We start from the raw sequence: 13,666 nt of genomic DNA, 5'->3' as shown, positions 1-13,666 counted from the left end.
ATATATATATATATAGGATCAATTGGAAATCAATTTCTCATAGTATTATTATTATTATTATTATAACCTAATATATAGAATCGAATCAATTGAAAATCAATTTCTCAACCCAATAATAAAAATAATAAAAATAAATTGAAGTAGGTCCAGCCTCAACAATATATCGAACCAATTGAACTGGATCAGACTCAACAGAAAGTCACCAACCAACACTAACCCTGGCATTTTTATACTTCAACCCTAGTTTTATTACACGTGAGTAAACAATAACAGGAGAGCTTCTCTGCTTTAGCATTATTACCGATCTATTAGCTAGTATTTAGGATAGATTAAACTGGACAAAGGTTCAAAATAAAGTCAACAGCGAATATAACGCAAAAGATTGAGTAACAATTCTAAAATTCGATAGCATATTTACATGACATTGAGATTAATATTGACACAGTTGTATGAGATAATTGGGTCAAGATAGATCTCTACCTGGAGTAAATCTTTGAAGTATTACCATCATTTTCTTTATAAGAATATTTATTGAGAAAATATGTGAATTGTATTACATGATTACGAGCTTCCAAGCATTAGTGAATTTGACAGTTATAGTACAAGCTTACACGTCTTTGTAAGGACAGGTTAGCAGAGAAAATGATTCTGTCCTTGTTTGATAAAATGTGAAGAGAGAGAGCTTGTATATTTAAATACAATTTTTTTTAAATAATTTGAATATAGTTGTCATCTAGTCCCCGTCTGTCTAGTAGAAGAGCATAACACTATCATCAGTGAAGAAAATGTCTACCAATTTCGATATTTAAAATAGCTTTATAAAAAGAAAGGCTATATAATTTTACCATATCTCCTCACTATTGTAAGATTATTGTAAGATTTCTGCTATGTCCTGACTTCAAATCTTACAGATCGTATAATTTCCAGTAATTTCAATACTTCAAATTCAAAATTACAAAATTACATTGAAGACCATGAGATTTATATCATAATCATGTAAATCATAAAAGTAAGTACACTGAAGGCCTTGAGATTTAAATCAGTTTGTAGAATCACTTTGTAGTGTGGTATTATTGAACCAAGCTTGTTGCCATCTCATGAGCTTATGTCTATTGTATATTAAGGTATATTGGATGTGGGGGATTCCATTTAACACAAGGATAGTAGTCAGTTAAGGATAGTAGTCAGTTAGAGAGGGCAACATTTTCTTTTAAAATATATTTATTGGACTGTAAAGAAGGTTTATTAATGAGGGGCTAGCTTTGTTGGGAACCATGTAGTTATACCAAAACCTGATAGCATATCTAGGGATAAGAATTCATAAGAATTCATGTCCCAAAACACACAATGAGTCCACTTACCCGAACCTATGTTCACTTAAGACTATCAGATTTACAAATCATGTAAATTGATCTAACAAGAACTTAAAATTGTAACATTTACAAATCATGCAAATTGATATAACAAGAATCTTGAAGAGTTGTTTTAAATATTTTGGCCTATATTTTATAAAAGTTGATAGTTATGGTAACCACAAAAAAATAGATATGAATATTGATTTTTACTTTAAAGTGTTTTTATGATGTTTTTAACAACACTATTGTTTACATATTCATTTATAAGGAAGTAAGAAAATGGAGGAAAATAGACATGAATGGGAGGTAACTATCAAAGGCACCAAGCAAGTGTTCACTTGTCTTGTTGGTGGCTGTGCGGGGAACTTGAGTCGATCTAAGCTATCTGGCCTTAATCATCATCGGGCTACCGCGCACAATCTCCCACCAATTCCTCCACGTCAAAGAGGTCGAGTAAGAGATGCAAATGCTACATGGGCAGTCAAATCAACAAGTGCAGTTAAAAGGCAAAATGCCAAAATACAATATGATTTAGATGCAAGGCTATGTCGTGCAGGACAACAAGCATATAAAAGATTTTTCAATGAAGAAATTCTTTCAACTATAAGTATTTATTAGTATTTATTTGTATATGCTTTTTTATTAATATTGCCAAAGAAGAAATTCTTTCAGCTGTAAGTATTTATTAGTATTTATCTGTATATGTTTTTTATTAATATTAATTTATTGTTGTGGACTAAATTCATTGGAACTTGTTTTCATAGTTAGTTGTTACATTTGATCAGCTTAATGATACTTCAAAGCAAAGAATTTGTGAAAAAATTCAACGTTGAGATCAGAGTCTACCTCGTAGATGTATGGAGACAATGAAGTGCATAGATATTGCTTTAAAAGAGAAATTAAGGATTGAGGTTCCTGATGACGTGGGGGAAGAAGGATTAGATGGGCACAACCATATATTAAACTTTGATGAAACTAATCAGGACAATGACAACACAGTTGAGTCCATTTTTTTGCATATATTAATTTTTTAGACATCTTAACATTAAATAATATTTATATTTATTATAATTGTATACTAATTTCTCATTGTTATTGATATGCATAGCCTAATCAACAAAATTCCCCAAATTCAAGCCACCAACTATTACGACCCTCACGTAGATTTCAAGGTTTTCAAGGGGTTATTGGGCCAATAAGTTTTTAATCCATATAACATATTCCACTAAAAACATTAATATATAAATTGTTATGTTTTACCATAATGATGGGATGAGAAATGGATGTTCTGTATATCGTTATCCTTGATTTGTTTTGATTATATGTGTGTTTGTGTGTTATTTCTTATTTATGGTGCAGGTGTTCCCTTTGGAACCATCACAATCAATGAAAACCCCTTGTCGAAGCCTTAAGAAGAATGGAAATGAAATGGTTCAAATGCTACAACCATCTTCATGTCCAATGTCACAATGCAAGGTAAGATTATATTTATTTATACTTTTATAATTTTATCATATTTTTACATTTAATTCTATTTGAGTCACATACTTATATCTATGTATAATCTAATGTTCAGAATAATGAATATACATCTCCTAAAACACCTTTGCAGATGTATGATGGTGGACATGATACTCAGCAAAAATCACATTCTCCTCAACCATTGCGACATTCACCTAGACTTCAAGATAAATTAAGAGAGGTAAGTTATATACTACATATCTTAGCTCATAATAACATTGACATATTTTTTTATGACTAGTTAATGCATTTTCTTTTCATATTCGTTATATGTTCCCCATATTTTCATTATATCTATATAGATTTTGATATTTATTGATAGCTAGTCAATGCATTGTGTTTTCATATTCGTTACATGGTCCGCATATTTTCATTATATCTATGTGGACTTTGATATTTATTGATAATGTTTTAATTTCCACAGAAAACAAAAAAGATAAATGTTGATTCTATGGTTAAAATGACCAAAATCACGCCAAAGGACTTGAAAGCATGTGGGTTCAAGTCACGCAAACAATACATAGAGCATATATGCTCAACTAGCATTGCTCTCACTAAACCCACTAGGTTTGCTACTTTGAAGGCTAAACATTCCAACAAGTTTAAATGACTTAGGCTACAATAATATAACTTTAGCCATTGTTTTGTCTATAAAGGGGCTACAAGGACAATTTCAATAAATTAACTTTCTTTTATTAGATTGCTGATCACAGTTTTACTTCACAATAAGGTACAGTGATACACAGAAAGCTTTTATCCGTTGTACATAAACATTTTAAGATATTCTGATTTTGTCTAGTTGAAGGCATCTATTATGTTGAGTCATACCACAATATCAAAACCCCCTTGGGTGATGAAAACATTGTTTGAATAGAAAATGTTGAAGGAGCCAGACAAGTAGAACACACTAGGCACAGAACAATGCTTCACAATATAAGTTATATCATTTTCTGTATTCATAGGTGCCGATCTGTGGCATCAATTCCCCGTTTTTTTAATAAGAACTTTATGTTATTCTTTTGAATAAATGTTTAATAAAATAATAAAGAATTAGTGGAATGAGGAATCCCTACTTTACGGATCATTATTATGTTTGTGATTCTTTCTATGTGGTGAAAGGTTGGATTTATGATTTTTAGTGCGACATGAATTTTTATTAGTCATATTGTATTTACCGAAATGGCAATTTTGTTGAAAGTGCTTGGATGATTTTGGTAGTGAGGTCTTTCCTGTGATCTGTTTTGGTCTACCCTAGTGGCAACTTCCAAATGGCTTTTTTTAATTTTTGATGTAAAATGCCCATAATTTATTATTTATATAGATAGTCAAAGGAAACATTCTATTGAAAAAAAGAGAGGAATTAAAAGATATGTGGGAGTGACTCTTTCCTATCAGACTATTTTAGTTATCTGTATTATATGATATATGTAATTTTAAAAAATTGTAACTAGTCAGCATGAAGACGATGGTTTTGGCCCTGTACAGAACTCGCATATCAATATTAGAATCACATACAGGTCTTTCCTGTGATCTGTTTTGGTCTACCCTAGTGGCAACTTCCAAATGGCTTTTTTTAATTTTTGATGTAAAATGCCCATAATTTATTATTTATATAGATAGTCAAAGTCTATTGAAAAAAAGAGAGGAATTAAAAGATATGTGGGAGTGACTCTTTCCTATCAGACTATTTTAGTTATCTGTATTATATGATATATGTAATTTTAAAAAATTGTAACTAGTCAGCATGAAGACGATGGTTTTGGGCCTGTACAGAACTCGGATATCAATATTAGAATCACATACAGCATAGCCTATCTTGTATGAAAGGTAAGTTAGGGAAAGGGAACTAAATGATAAATAAAGAAACACACGTGTGGTGTATTGAAAGTTCTGTTTTTTTTTTCAAATGAATTATTCCATTTAAATTTATTTTCTTGCAGTATTGTTGTTACCATGATTTTTAAATCTTTGATTTTTAAAGTGCCCAATCCCTATCCTCAAGAATGGGATACCAATATTATCTCTTAACCGATTTCTATTCCAACGAGTTGTGTTTTTCTTATGCAGATGAAGAGTAGTCCTCAAAGCAGTAGTATTTTCCTACCACAAATACAATCTTATAAATTGAGTTGGAATTCTTGTACCATCTTGTAGTGCCAATTGATTTGGTCTGCCCATATGTTCAGGTCCCAGCACTCATTTTGAATGCCAAAATTGACGGGGATTCCAAGGCTTTCATTGTTTCAGACCTATTTGCCTATCTATGGATTGCCCTTATATTTCTCGATCAAGTTGACAAACAGAGTATTTTGAGTGATATATCCGAGGGCTTATTCATTTCGAACACCAAAATTGACGAGGGATTCCAAGGCTCTCATTATTTTGGGCCTATTTGCCTATCTATGGATTTTTCAATTTTCATTGAATTCTCTAAGTACCCATTATTTTCAAATCAATTGTCAAATATCTGGTAATCAAAAATGCCAAAATTGACGAGGGATTCCAAGGCTCTCATTATTTCGGGCCTATTTGCCTATCTACGGATTTTTCAATTTTCATTGAATTCTCGAAGTACCCTATTTTCAAATCAATTGTCAAAAATCTGGTAATCAACTTCTCAAGTATTTGGCGTTATGATCCTATTGCTGAAGTAAAATAGTCTATGAAACCTTTCCAAGTTCTTTTATTAAAACCTAAATCAAATATCTTCCCGTTGATCAATAAAATCATTTTTTTTAATCGTTGTTGCCCTTTATAATTAAAACAGAAAACCACAAACTTCATTAATTACTTTTCTCAATTACATCACACTTATATAGGTTAAAACACAAACTAATTCCTAACCACTCATAACTAATTATGTTTAACCACCTACAACTAATTCAGTTCAACCACTCATAACTAACCATTTCTGCATTATTCTCACATCCTCCCTTAATGGAGAAATGGATTTTCTACCATACCTAACTGACTTCTAGAACTTGTACTTTGAACATCTGTTGTATTCTCTAGATTGATCTAGTACTTTGAACATCTGCTGTATTCTCTAGATTGATCTAGCTACTGCATTAACAGAGGGTAGTTGGAATTAATACCTTTCTACCACTCCCCCTTAATTCCAACTATATAACAAATATATACTATAGCACGATATACAAGAAACTATATTCTTAATCATGACGACTTAAACTTTAACTTGCCTGTTGGTCTAAGTCTCAGCTAGGCTTACAACAAAACATTTCATTTTTGCCTTCTTATTAAAAGGTGCATGCTTGTTCCTTTTCCATTGCTGGTGCAGTTTCATCTTCACCTTTTTGGGTTTCCTTATGAAATTCCTTTGCTCCTTGCTTACATACTTAACGTCAACAACCTCTTTTGGATTGAGAGGCAATGCAAGATCTCGAACGAGGTAATTTAATTCATGTTCTCCCCACTTTCCATGAGGAACCAACGAAGGAGTCACCAAAATGCAGTCATCTTTGAACATGAGCGGCCTTCGAAGAACATCCATGGTAGTATCCTCCAAAGTAGCAGTCATCTTGAAAGTAGATCCAATAAAACTTCTAACAACCGGGCAAGTTTTAATCTCAGTGATTTCTTCAACAGCGTGATCCTCAACAACATGAGTGATTTCTTCAGGGACATGATCTTCAACAACATGAAACTCTTTGTCAATGGACTCAAAAACACTGCTAATCCCAAATGGGTTCATGAGAAAATGATCATTAAAAAGATCATTGTCTAAAATAATAGACATATCAGTTAGCTTTATCACCTGTCACAAACGGTGCTCACTAACAGCACTCTCTTGAACAAGACCCACTTACACGATTTTTGCAACAAAACAAAGAAAACCGGGCCGACTGAAAAAGAATATGACCACGGTAGTAGAAACGGTGGAAGCTTGCAAAACACACCAGCAAAGTTCTGGCAGCAAGGTTTCAAGAAAATCAAAGAAACACGTGCAGGGAGTCTCCGTCTTCTTCTGGACACACCGGTTCTCACACCAGCAACTGCAAACGGTTCACAACAGCTTCTTGACAGCATCGTCTCCGTCTTGCTTCTTGACAGTTCTAATACCCGAGTTCTGGTCTTGACGGTTCTATTCTGGACAGGGCGGTTCTGGACAGGGCGTTCGACAGCACACCAGCAAACCTCGACGCAACTGCTCACGGAGATCTCGCTTCTCCACCACGGCACGGCCACACTTCAGCACTTATCAGCACCAATGCCCGAGTTCTGGACAGGGTCAGCAATGGCTTCTCGACGGACGGTTCTGGACGCCTCACTGTTCACGGCAGAGCGCAGCACAAAGACAACACCGCAGACACAACAGTTCACCGCAAATCAAACGGTCGACATTCAAATTACTCCACAATGATTTAAAGAAAAACACAAACCTCCACACAATCTTTCTTCAGTTTAAAAACCTCGACCCACTTCAAACTGAACGTAGGCAAAGAGACGTTTTTTTTTTTTCACTCGCTCTGAAATGGGGCGACAAAGCTCACTCTAACAGCAGGACGAGATTCTGCAAAATAACATATAGCAGGAACAAATTCACAGTTGTTTCAGCGTATCTGGCAATTTTCGCGTCTTGCCCTTATGTTACAGCAGGCGGCAATGGCAGCACTGAGCCTTCAACAACAGATTTGATCACTTTCACACATTAACGCTTCTTTCACTCCTTCTTGGCTTGGAACACATCACTCAACACCTTCCAAACACTGGGCACCACCAACCGGCAGTAGTTGTCTAGGACACAAATCTCCTCCTCAATGTGCATACATTAATAAAACTTATTCGACCCTCTATAGGTCACGCAACCTCACCAAAACTCCAACGCACAACGCCCTCTTCTCAACACAGCATCACAGCTTTACAATACTGCAACTAAGATGAAACCCTCAGCTCCACATATGCACAACTCCAACTCAGAGGCTCCAAAGCTAGCCTCACACTTGTGCAACACTCAAACAGCGGCACTCAGCAGCACCCTAGCGGGTCTCAGGGCTCTCGGCATCTCCAGCAGCAACAGACAAAACACTCGGTTCCACAGCTTCGCAGGTGGCACAAACAAGTTCACTCTTCAACAGCAGATCCGGCCTCACGCAAACACCACTCGGCCTTCCTCACCTGCGCTCTCACCCCAGCTCAAACCCTGAGCTCTGATACCAAATTAAAACAGAAAACTCACAAACTTCATTAATTACTTTTCTCAATTACATCACACTTATATAGGTTAAAACACAAACTAATTCCTAACCACTCATAACTAATTCTGTTTAACCACCTACAACTAATTCAGTTCAACCACTCATAACTAACCATTTCTGCATTATTCTCACAGAGATGGCTATAACCTCTTTGTGAGGAAAATGGAGCACGTCCTCACTATTCCTAACAAATGTGTAGACTGAACTATATTTGTCCTTCCAGGGTAGGTAGGTGCAACATCTTATTTTGGACAGACCACCTTTTAAGTTTATCTACCTCGTGTATCATTATTTGCACATTGTACACCTTCGTCAATTGCAGGTCTTTGAGATTCTGTGTCTCGCCATTTTCAGTTGTAGAACCATCATCAAGGATGACAAGTGAAAAGGGAACATTTAAACCAAGGGAAACTATCATTTTACATTTGAACCAGGCGAAACTATCATTTCGGATAACAAATGGAAAAGTGAGCACTTAACTTGGAGAACCATTATCAACGATGACAAGTGGAAAGGGAACATTGGAACCAAGGGAAAACATCATTTAGGATAACAACCGGAAAGCGAGCACTTAAACAAGGAATTGAAGATTCTGCAAGATGGGTTATGTTTCCATTTTTGTTATGATCAAATATCTCGCTTGGGATCCTTTTTAAATTATAAGATCTATGTTATAGTCAAATTTTGTTCTAAAATCATTAGGATGAGGGGATTTGGCTGAGTCGGGGTTTGTCCTCTTTGGAACATTCTTGTGATAAAATCTTTGGTTAAAGCGCATATTGATATGGATCTTGACATCGAATGGCAGGCTTCCTTCCCTTCGAATGCTTCGAGGCACAATTCTATGATATATACAAATGAGATAATGTCATTCTCTCTCATCCTTCAGATGATTGATTGTTCTCTAGTTTATGATATAGACTTTTATGTGTATGAATCCTTTTAAGGAGAGTACTGATCCCAAAGGTCAAACAACAATGATTGAGTGAAAATTACAATGGGTTGACTACATGATGTGAAGAACCATAGTTTATTTAGGGGAAGAAGATCGTTGTGGCAAGGACTATACTCATATCTCTACGATTGTAGGGCATAGATAAGTAAGATGGTCTCCCATAGTTTGGTTATTTGCCCCCAATAACTTGCATGGTCTAGTGTTTTACTCCCTTGTCTTCTCTTCTTTTTCTTGGACTTTCTCTTCCTATTCTTATTAGACTTTAGGGGTACTTGTTAAGAGTAAGTGGAGCATTTCCATTGGAGGAGGTAAAGAATGAAGAATCGATTTAATTTACAAATAAATCAACAGGTTCAATTTGGTTCGATGCTTTAGACACAAGATGCTTATTTGCGCTCTATTAGGAGCATTCTAGACATCTGGAGTGGAAATCAAACAAAGTGGTAGTCAAACAGTGAATTTAGGGAGATCCAAAAGAGCCATAAGAAGGGCACCAAAATATTCAAACAAATGAAATGTACAAGGGTTCAATTGTAATCAACCATGCTGGTAAAAGACGTCAAAATTTAGGCAAGCAAACACTCTCTTCCAAAAGTCGGTCTAGGGTGGTCAAGTATAGACTCCAATTATTAAGTGTTGAAAAGGGGCTTTCATCGTCCATTTGGGATGATGAAGGACAAGAGACAATTATGATTACTCCTGCGCAACAATCACCAAAAGTGCAAGTACCCACATGAAGGTGAACACCCTATAGGGAAGTTGAGACGAATGCTATCACCAAAAGTGCAAGTACCCAAAGTGCGTACCCACATGAAGGTGAACACCCTCTAGGGAAGTTGAGACGAATGCTATTGCTAGAATTCTATCACCAAAAGTGCAAGTACCCAAAGTTCGTACCCACATGAAGGTGAACACCCTTTAGGGAAGTTGAGACGAATGCTATCACCAAAAGTGCAAGTATCCACATGAAGGCAAACACCCTCTAGGGAAGTGGAGACGAATGTTGTGTGTTTGTTATAGGGGTCACAAGTGCCTTTTACTTGTAGTCGTCACAATCTATCAAAAACAATTAGTGTTACCACTCCATGGTTGGTGGCTGGGTGGAACAATCTTGAGTTAGGGGTAGGAAATACAGTTGGGGGGAACAATCTTGAGTTAGGGGTAGGAAATACATGACTGCATTTTATACTCTGCCAACTGAGGACCTTGCTAATTTTGCCAAAAGCTTTTGTTTTACGTAAGCTTAATTTCATGTTTAATAATTGCGTGAGGTATGCTTTTTTTTCTACCAATGGATTTTTTGAAAAATCAATGATTGCATTGGGATGTGTTCTACAACCTAGCATGGTGGAGATGTAGTGGAGCATGAGATGAGATATTGCATTGAAGCAATTGAATTCAATTCGTCATATTGCAATTTTGTTTTTTATTATTATTAAAATCTCAAATAATTTTCTACAATTTTTTTATAATATGCATATTACATTAATATATATATATATATATATATATATATATATATATATATATATATATATATATATATATATATATATTATAATATGCATATTGCATTAAAATAAATTTAAATAATGATGATTCACTTGTTCAAATTTAATTAATAAACATATGATTAGAAATAGGAATACTTTTTAAACATAAAAAAAGAAAAATACATAAAATATAAATAGTAACTATAAATCAATAACATTTTACCATATAAATTAAAAAAATAATGATTCATATTCATAACCATCATATTTTGTAATTTTATATTTAAATTTAATTAATAAACATATAAAAATTTAATACTTAAAATAAACTTTTTTTGATAATGCCAAGTAAGAGCTTAATCAAAATTCTTTAACATTTTATTTTTATGTTAAAAAAGAAGTCAGCAATATTTCTAGATCATTGTAGTTCTATTGACTTAAACGATAAAGAAGGGTGGTAGACAGAAATATTTTTAATATTAGATCAAATGCGAGTATAAAATGAACAATTTAAAAGAAAATGCTTTTCATTTTTAATCTTATTTAAATTGCATAGGTATAAACTCTTTCATCCTATGGGGTTTTAGGACTTGACCAACACCCAGTTAACTATGAAGCTCATGAAAATTAATGTGATTAAAATAACAAGAAAAATAAAGTAATTGAGATTAAATTTTTTCTTACTCTTTCACTTTCCATTGTGTAGGCGTTGTACAATTTACTCAATTATTAATATGGAATTGATATGTAACACCAATAAATATTAATAAAAAAAAAATCAATGTGATTTATAAATAAAATATTTCAATGTGTAAAATATTGTTATGTTGCCCTAAAACTGTTTTTTCTTGGCTAATAGCTTGTTTTCCTCGGATGTAAGGAAACAACTCAACAACCCAAAAGCAAGAGGTATTTGGAAAGAGTGAAAATTTGGCCCTTTACAGACCACCAAAGAGTAATTATAGGTGGTGTCGTTTTCTTTGAATAACAATGATGAGTCAACGTACATTTGTGGATAACAGGCAATGATGACTTTCCTCACTATTGGTTTGAAAATTGGGTTATGATAGGTTTTCCCATTCTTTAATGTGTGTGTGTGTGTGTCTATATATATATATATATATATATATATATATATATATATATATATATATATATATATATATAGATATATATATATAAGTGCTTTTCAATGTTTATTATGGAGTCTACTTCTAACATTTTAACACATACACTCACGCACTGTCCCCACTATTGGTTTCAAAATTGAGTTATGATAGGTTTTCCCATTGTTTGATATATCTATGTGCTTTTTAATTGAAGGCAAGAGGGATATTTGTAATTATTTCAATGTTTAATATGGAGTTGACTTCTAACATTTTAACACATACACACACACGCATTGTGAGAGTGTATTTTTATCGCATGGTTCTCTATTTCTTAATATGAGGGGGACATGTATTTAAAAATATTTTAATAACAAAAATAACATTTTAATGTGGAGGATGTGGGTCAAATAAAATATTTCAATGGCTATCTCGAGTAAAAAATTTCAATGTCAATTATGTATATATTATATGAAAGAAATCAAAATAAGAATTTCTTATAATTAAATCATTTTATTAGTGTGATACTCAAAATGAAGGAAATGTGTAACTTGTTCCATGCTTAGCGTGGAGTTGACACACATTCACACACATACACACACACATTAAACTAGCTTAGATCCATGCTGACCCCATATCTAGTAAGTGTCAAGAGAGATCAAATTTCTAGAGGCCCTAATCTTTCTTCAAACTTGCATCTCAATATGTTTGATCCCTCGGTGCTTGATAGATCCAAGGTTGACATGGATCTATGTTGAGAATAATCTAATTGTAAGGTAATGGCTAAGTTAGACACCAAATTTGTGTATAATACCTCTGGTATGTGAGACAAGGAACCCACAAATATAATATTTAATTGTCTTAGTTTAAGTATTTTTAACCTTGGAAATTGACTCTCCAAATACAACCAAAGCCTTAAAGTTTTAGATTATTGATGGTTTTCTATCAAAGAAAATGTCTACATTGATTTTAGATTGAAATTGTATTTATTGACATTTTTATTGAGAGCAATGCATAAATGAGAAAAATATGATATTCTCAAATAAAAAGAATACAAAAAAAGTAATTGTAAATGGTAACACTAATTGTAAAGTGTAATCATTTCAAAATCAAACTTTTTAAAAGATTCCTAAAAATGAGCCAAAGAAAATATTTCTGTATTTTGCATATACAATTTTATATTTCATATAAATTAATGTCAAACCTGTGGAATATGTCAAAATTCTTGAAATGAGAATTAGACCTTTCAATTTTGTAGAAAATGCTAAAATAGGGGAAGTAAATCTTAGGCTTTCAAAGATTTTTAATTTATAGGAAGAATTTGCAAATCTTCAAAATATAGTGTACATTGTTGAGAGGTTGCTTTAAAGAAATCTATGTGTGTCTATGGAATCTTTGAAGGAAAGATGTAGGCACTTACCATTGTAACTAAAAACAATGACATGCACTAACTTGGAAGAGAAAAAATTCCAAAAGATAGGTTAGGAAATACAATATTTTAGTTCTATACCAAAAATAGGTAAAATTACGAGATAAATTAGACCAAGCTTAGAAAGTTGGGAACCTAGAGTAAATAAAACTTACTAGGAAGAATTCACACATTTATTCCCAATGGAGTTGCCCTTTTTGTTTTAAGGAAAATTCCTAGTGACTAGAATTGAATCACTAACGTAGTGAATTAAAGAACACTAACTACTTTTTAATATCAATGGGTCATTAAAATATATACTACCTAAGATAAGATGACAGAAAACCACATGATCAAATGGCTAATCCATTCTCATAGTTCTAACCTCAACCCATAAAACATAGAACATGCCTCCCTCGAATCCAATTAAGAATATAAACATGAATTATGATAAATATTTAATACAATAACATAATTTGATAATATGTTGATTCTAACTAACATTAGGGAGTTCATTGATCTTCAAATTATAAATCAAAAGTAAATAATCAAACATATTGCAAAATGGTCCCTGAGGAGGGATATTAATTTAATGTGTACAACAAATAAAAC

At 33.3% G+C, this 13,666-nt stretch overlaps 1 protein-coding gene across 2 annotated transcripts in view; it reads left to right on the top strand.

Moving 5' to 3' along the window:
* Positions 1–2,718: 2,718 nt before the first annotated feature.
* The window catches only part of LOC149190931 (uncharacterized), a 129,339-nt gene continuing 118,391 nt past the window's right edge, over positions 2,719–13,666 (top strand). The window contains exons 1-3 of one of the 2 annotated variants that reach the window (XR_016256534.1): positions 2,719–2,831; positions 2,968–3,057; positions 3,301–3,797. Coding sequence is in view for 1 of the 2 variants with exons in the window: in XM_089413475.1 (XP_089269601.1) it covers positions 2,742–2,831; positions 2,968–3,057 (180 nt within the window). In the remaining variant the exon portion in view is untranslated. Of the gene's footprint in view, positions 2,832–2,967; positions 3,058–3,300; positions 3,798–13,666 lie in introns of those variants that run through there. The other variant, XM_089413475.1, reaches the window with a different exon arrangement.

This window comes from Pinus tabuliformis, chromosome 3_1, assembly GCF_031772625.1.
Source record: "Pinus tabuliformis cultivar Carrire ecotype Pingquan chromosome 3_1, CPIR1, whole genome shotgun sequence".
NCBI lineage: Eukaryota > Viridiplantae > Streptophyta > Pinopsida > Pinales > Pinaceae > Pinus > Pinus tabuliformis.
Note: the sequence above shows the minus strand (reverse complement) of the source record. Positions and strands in the feature narration are given on the sequence as shown.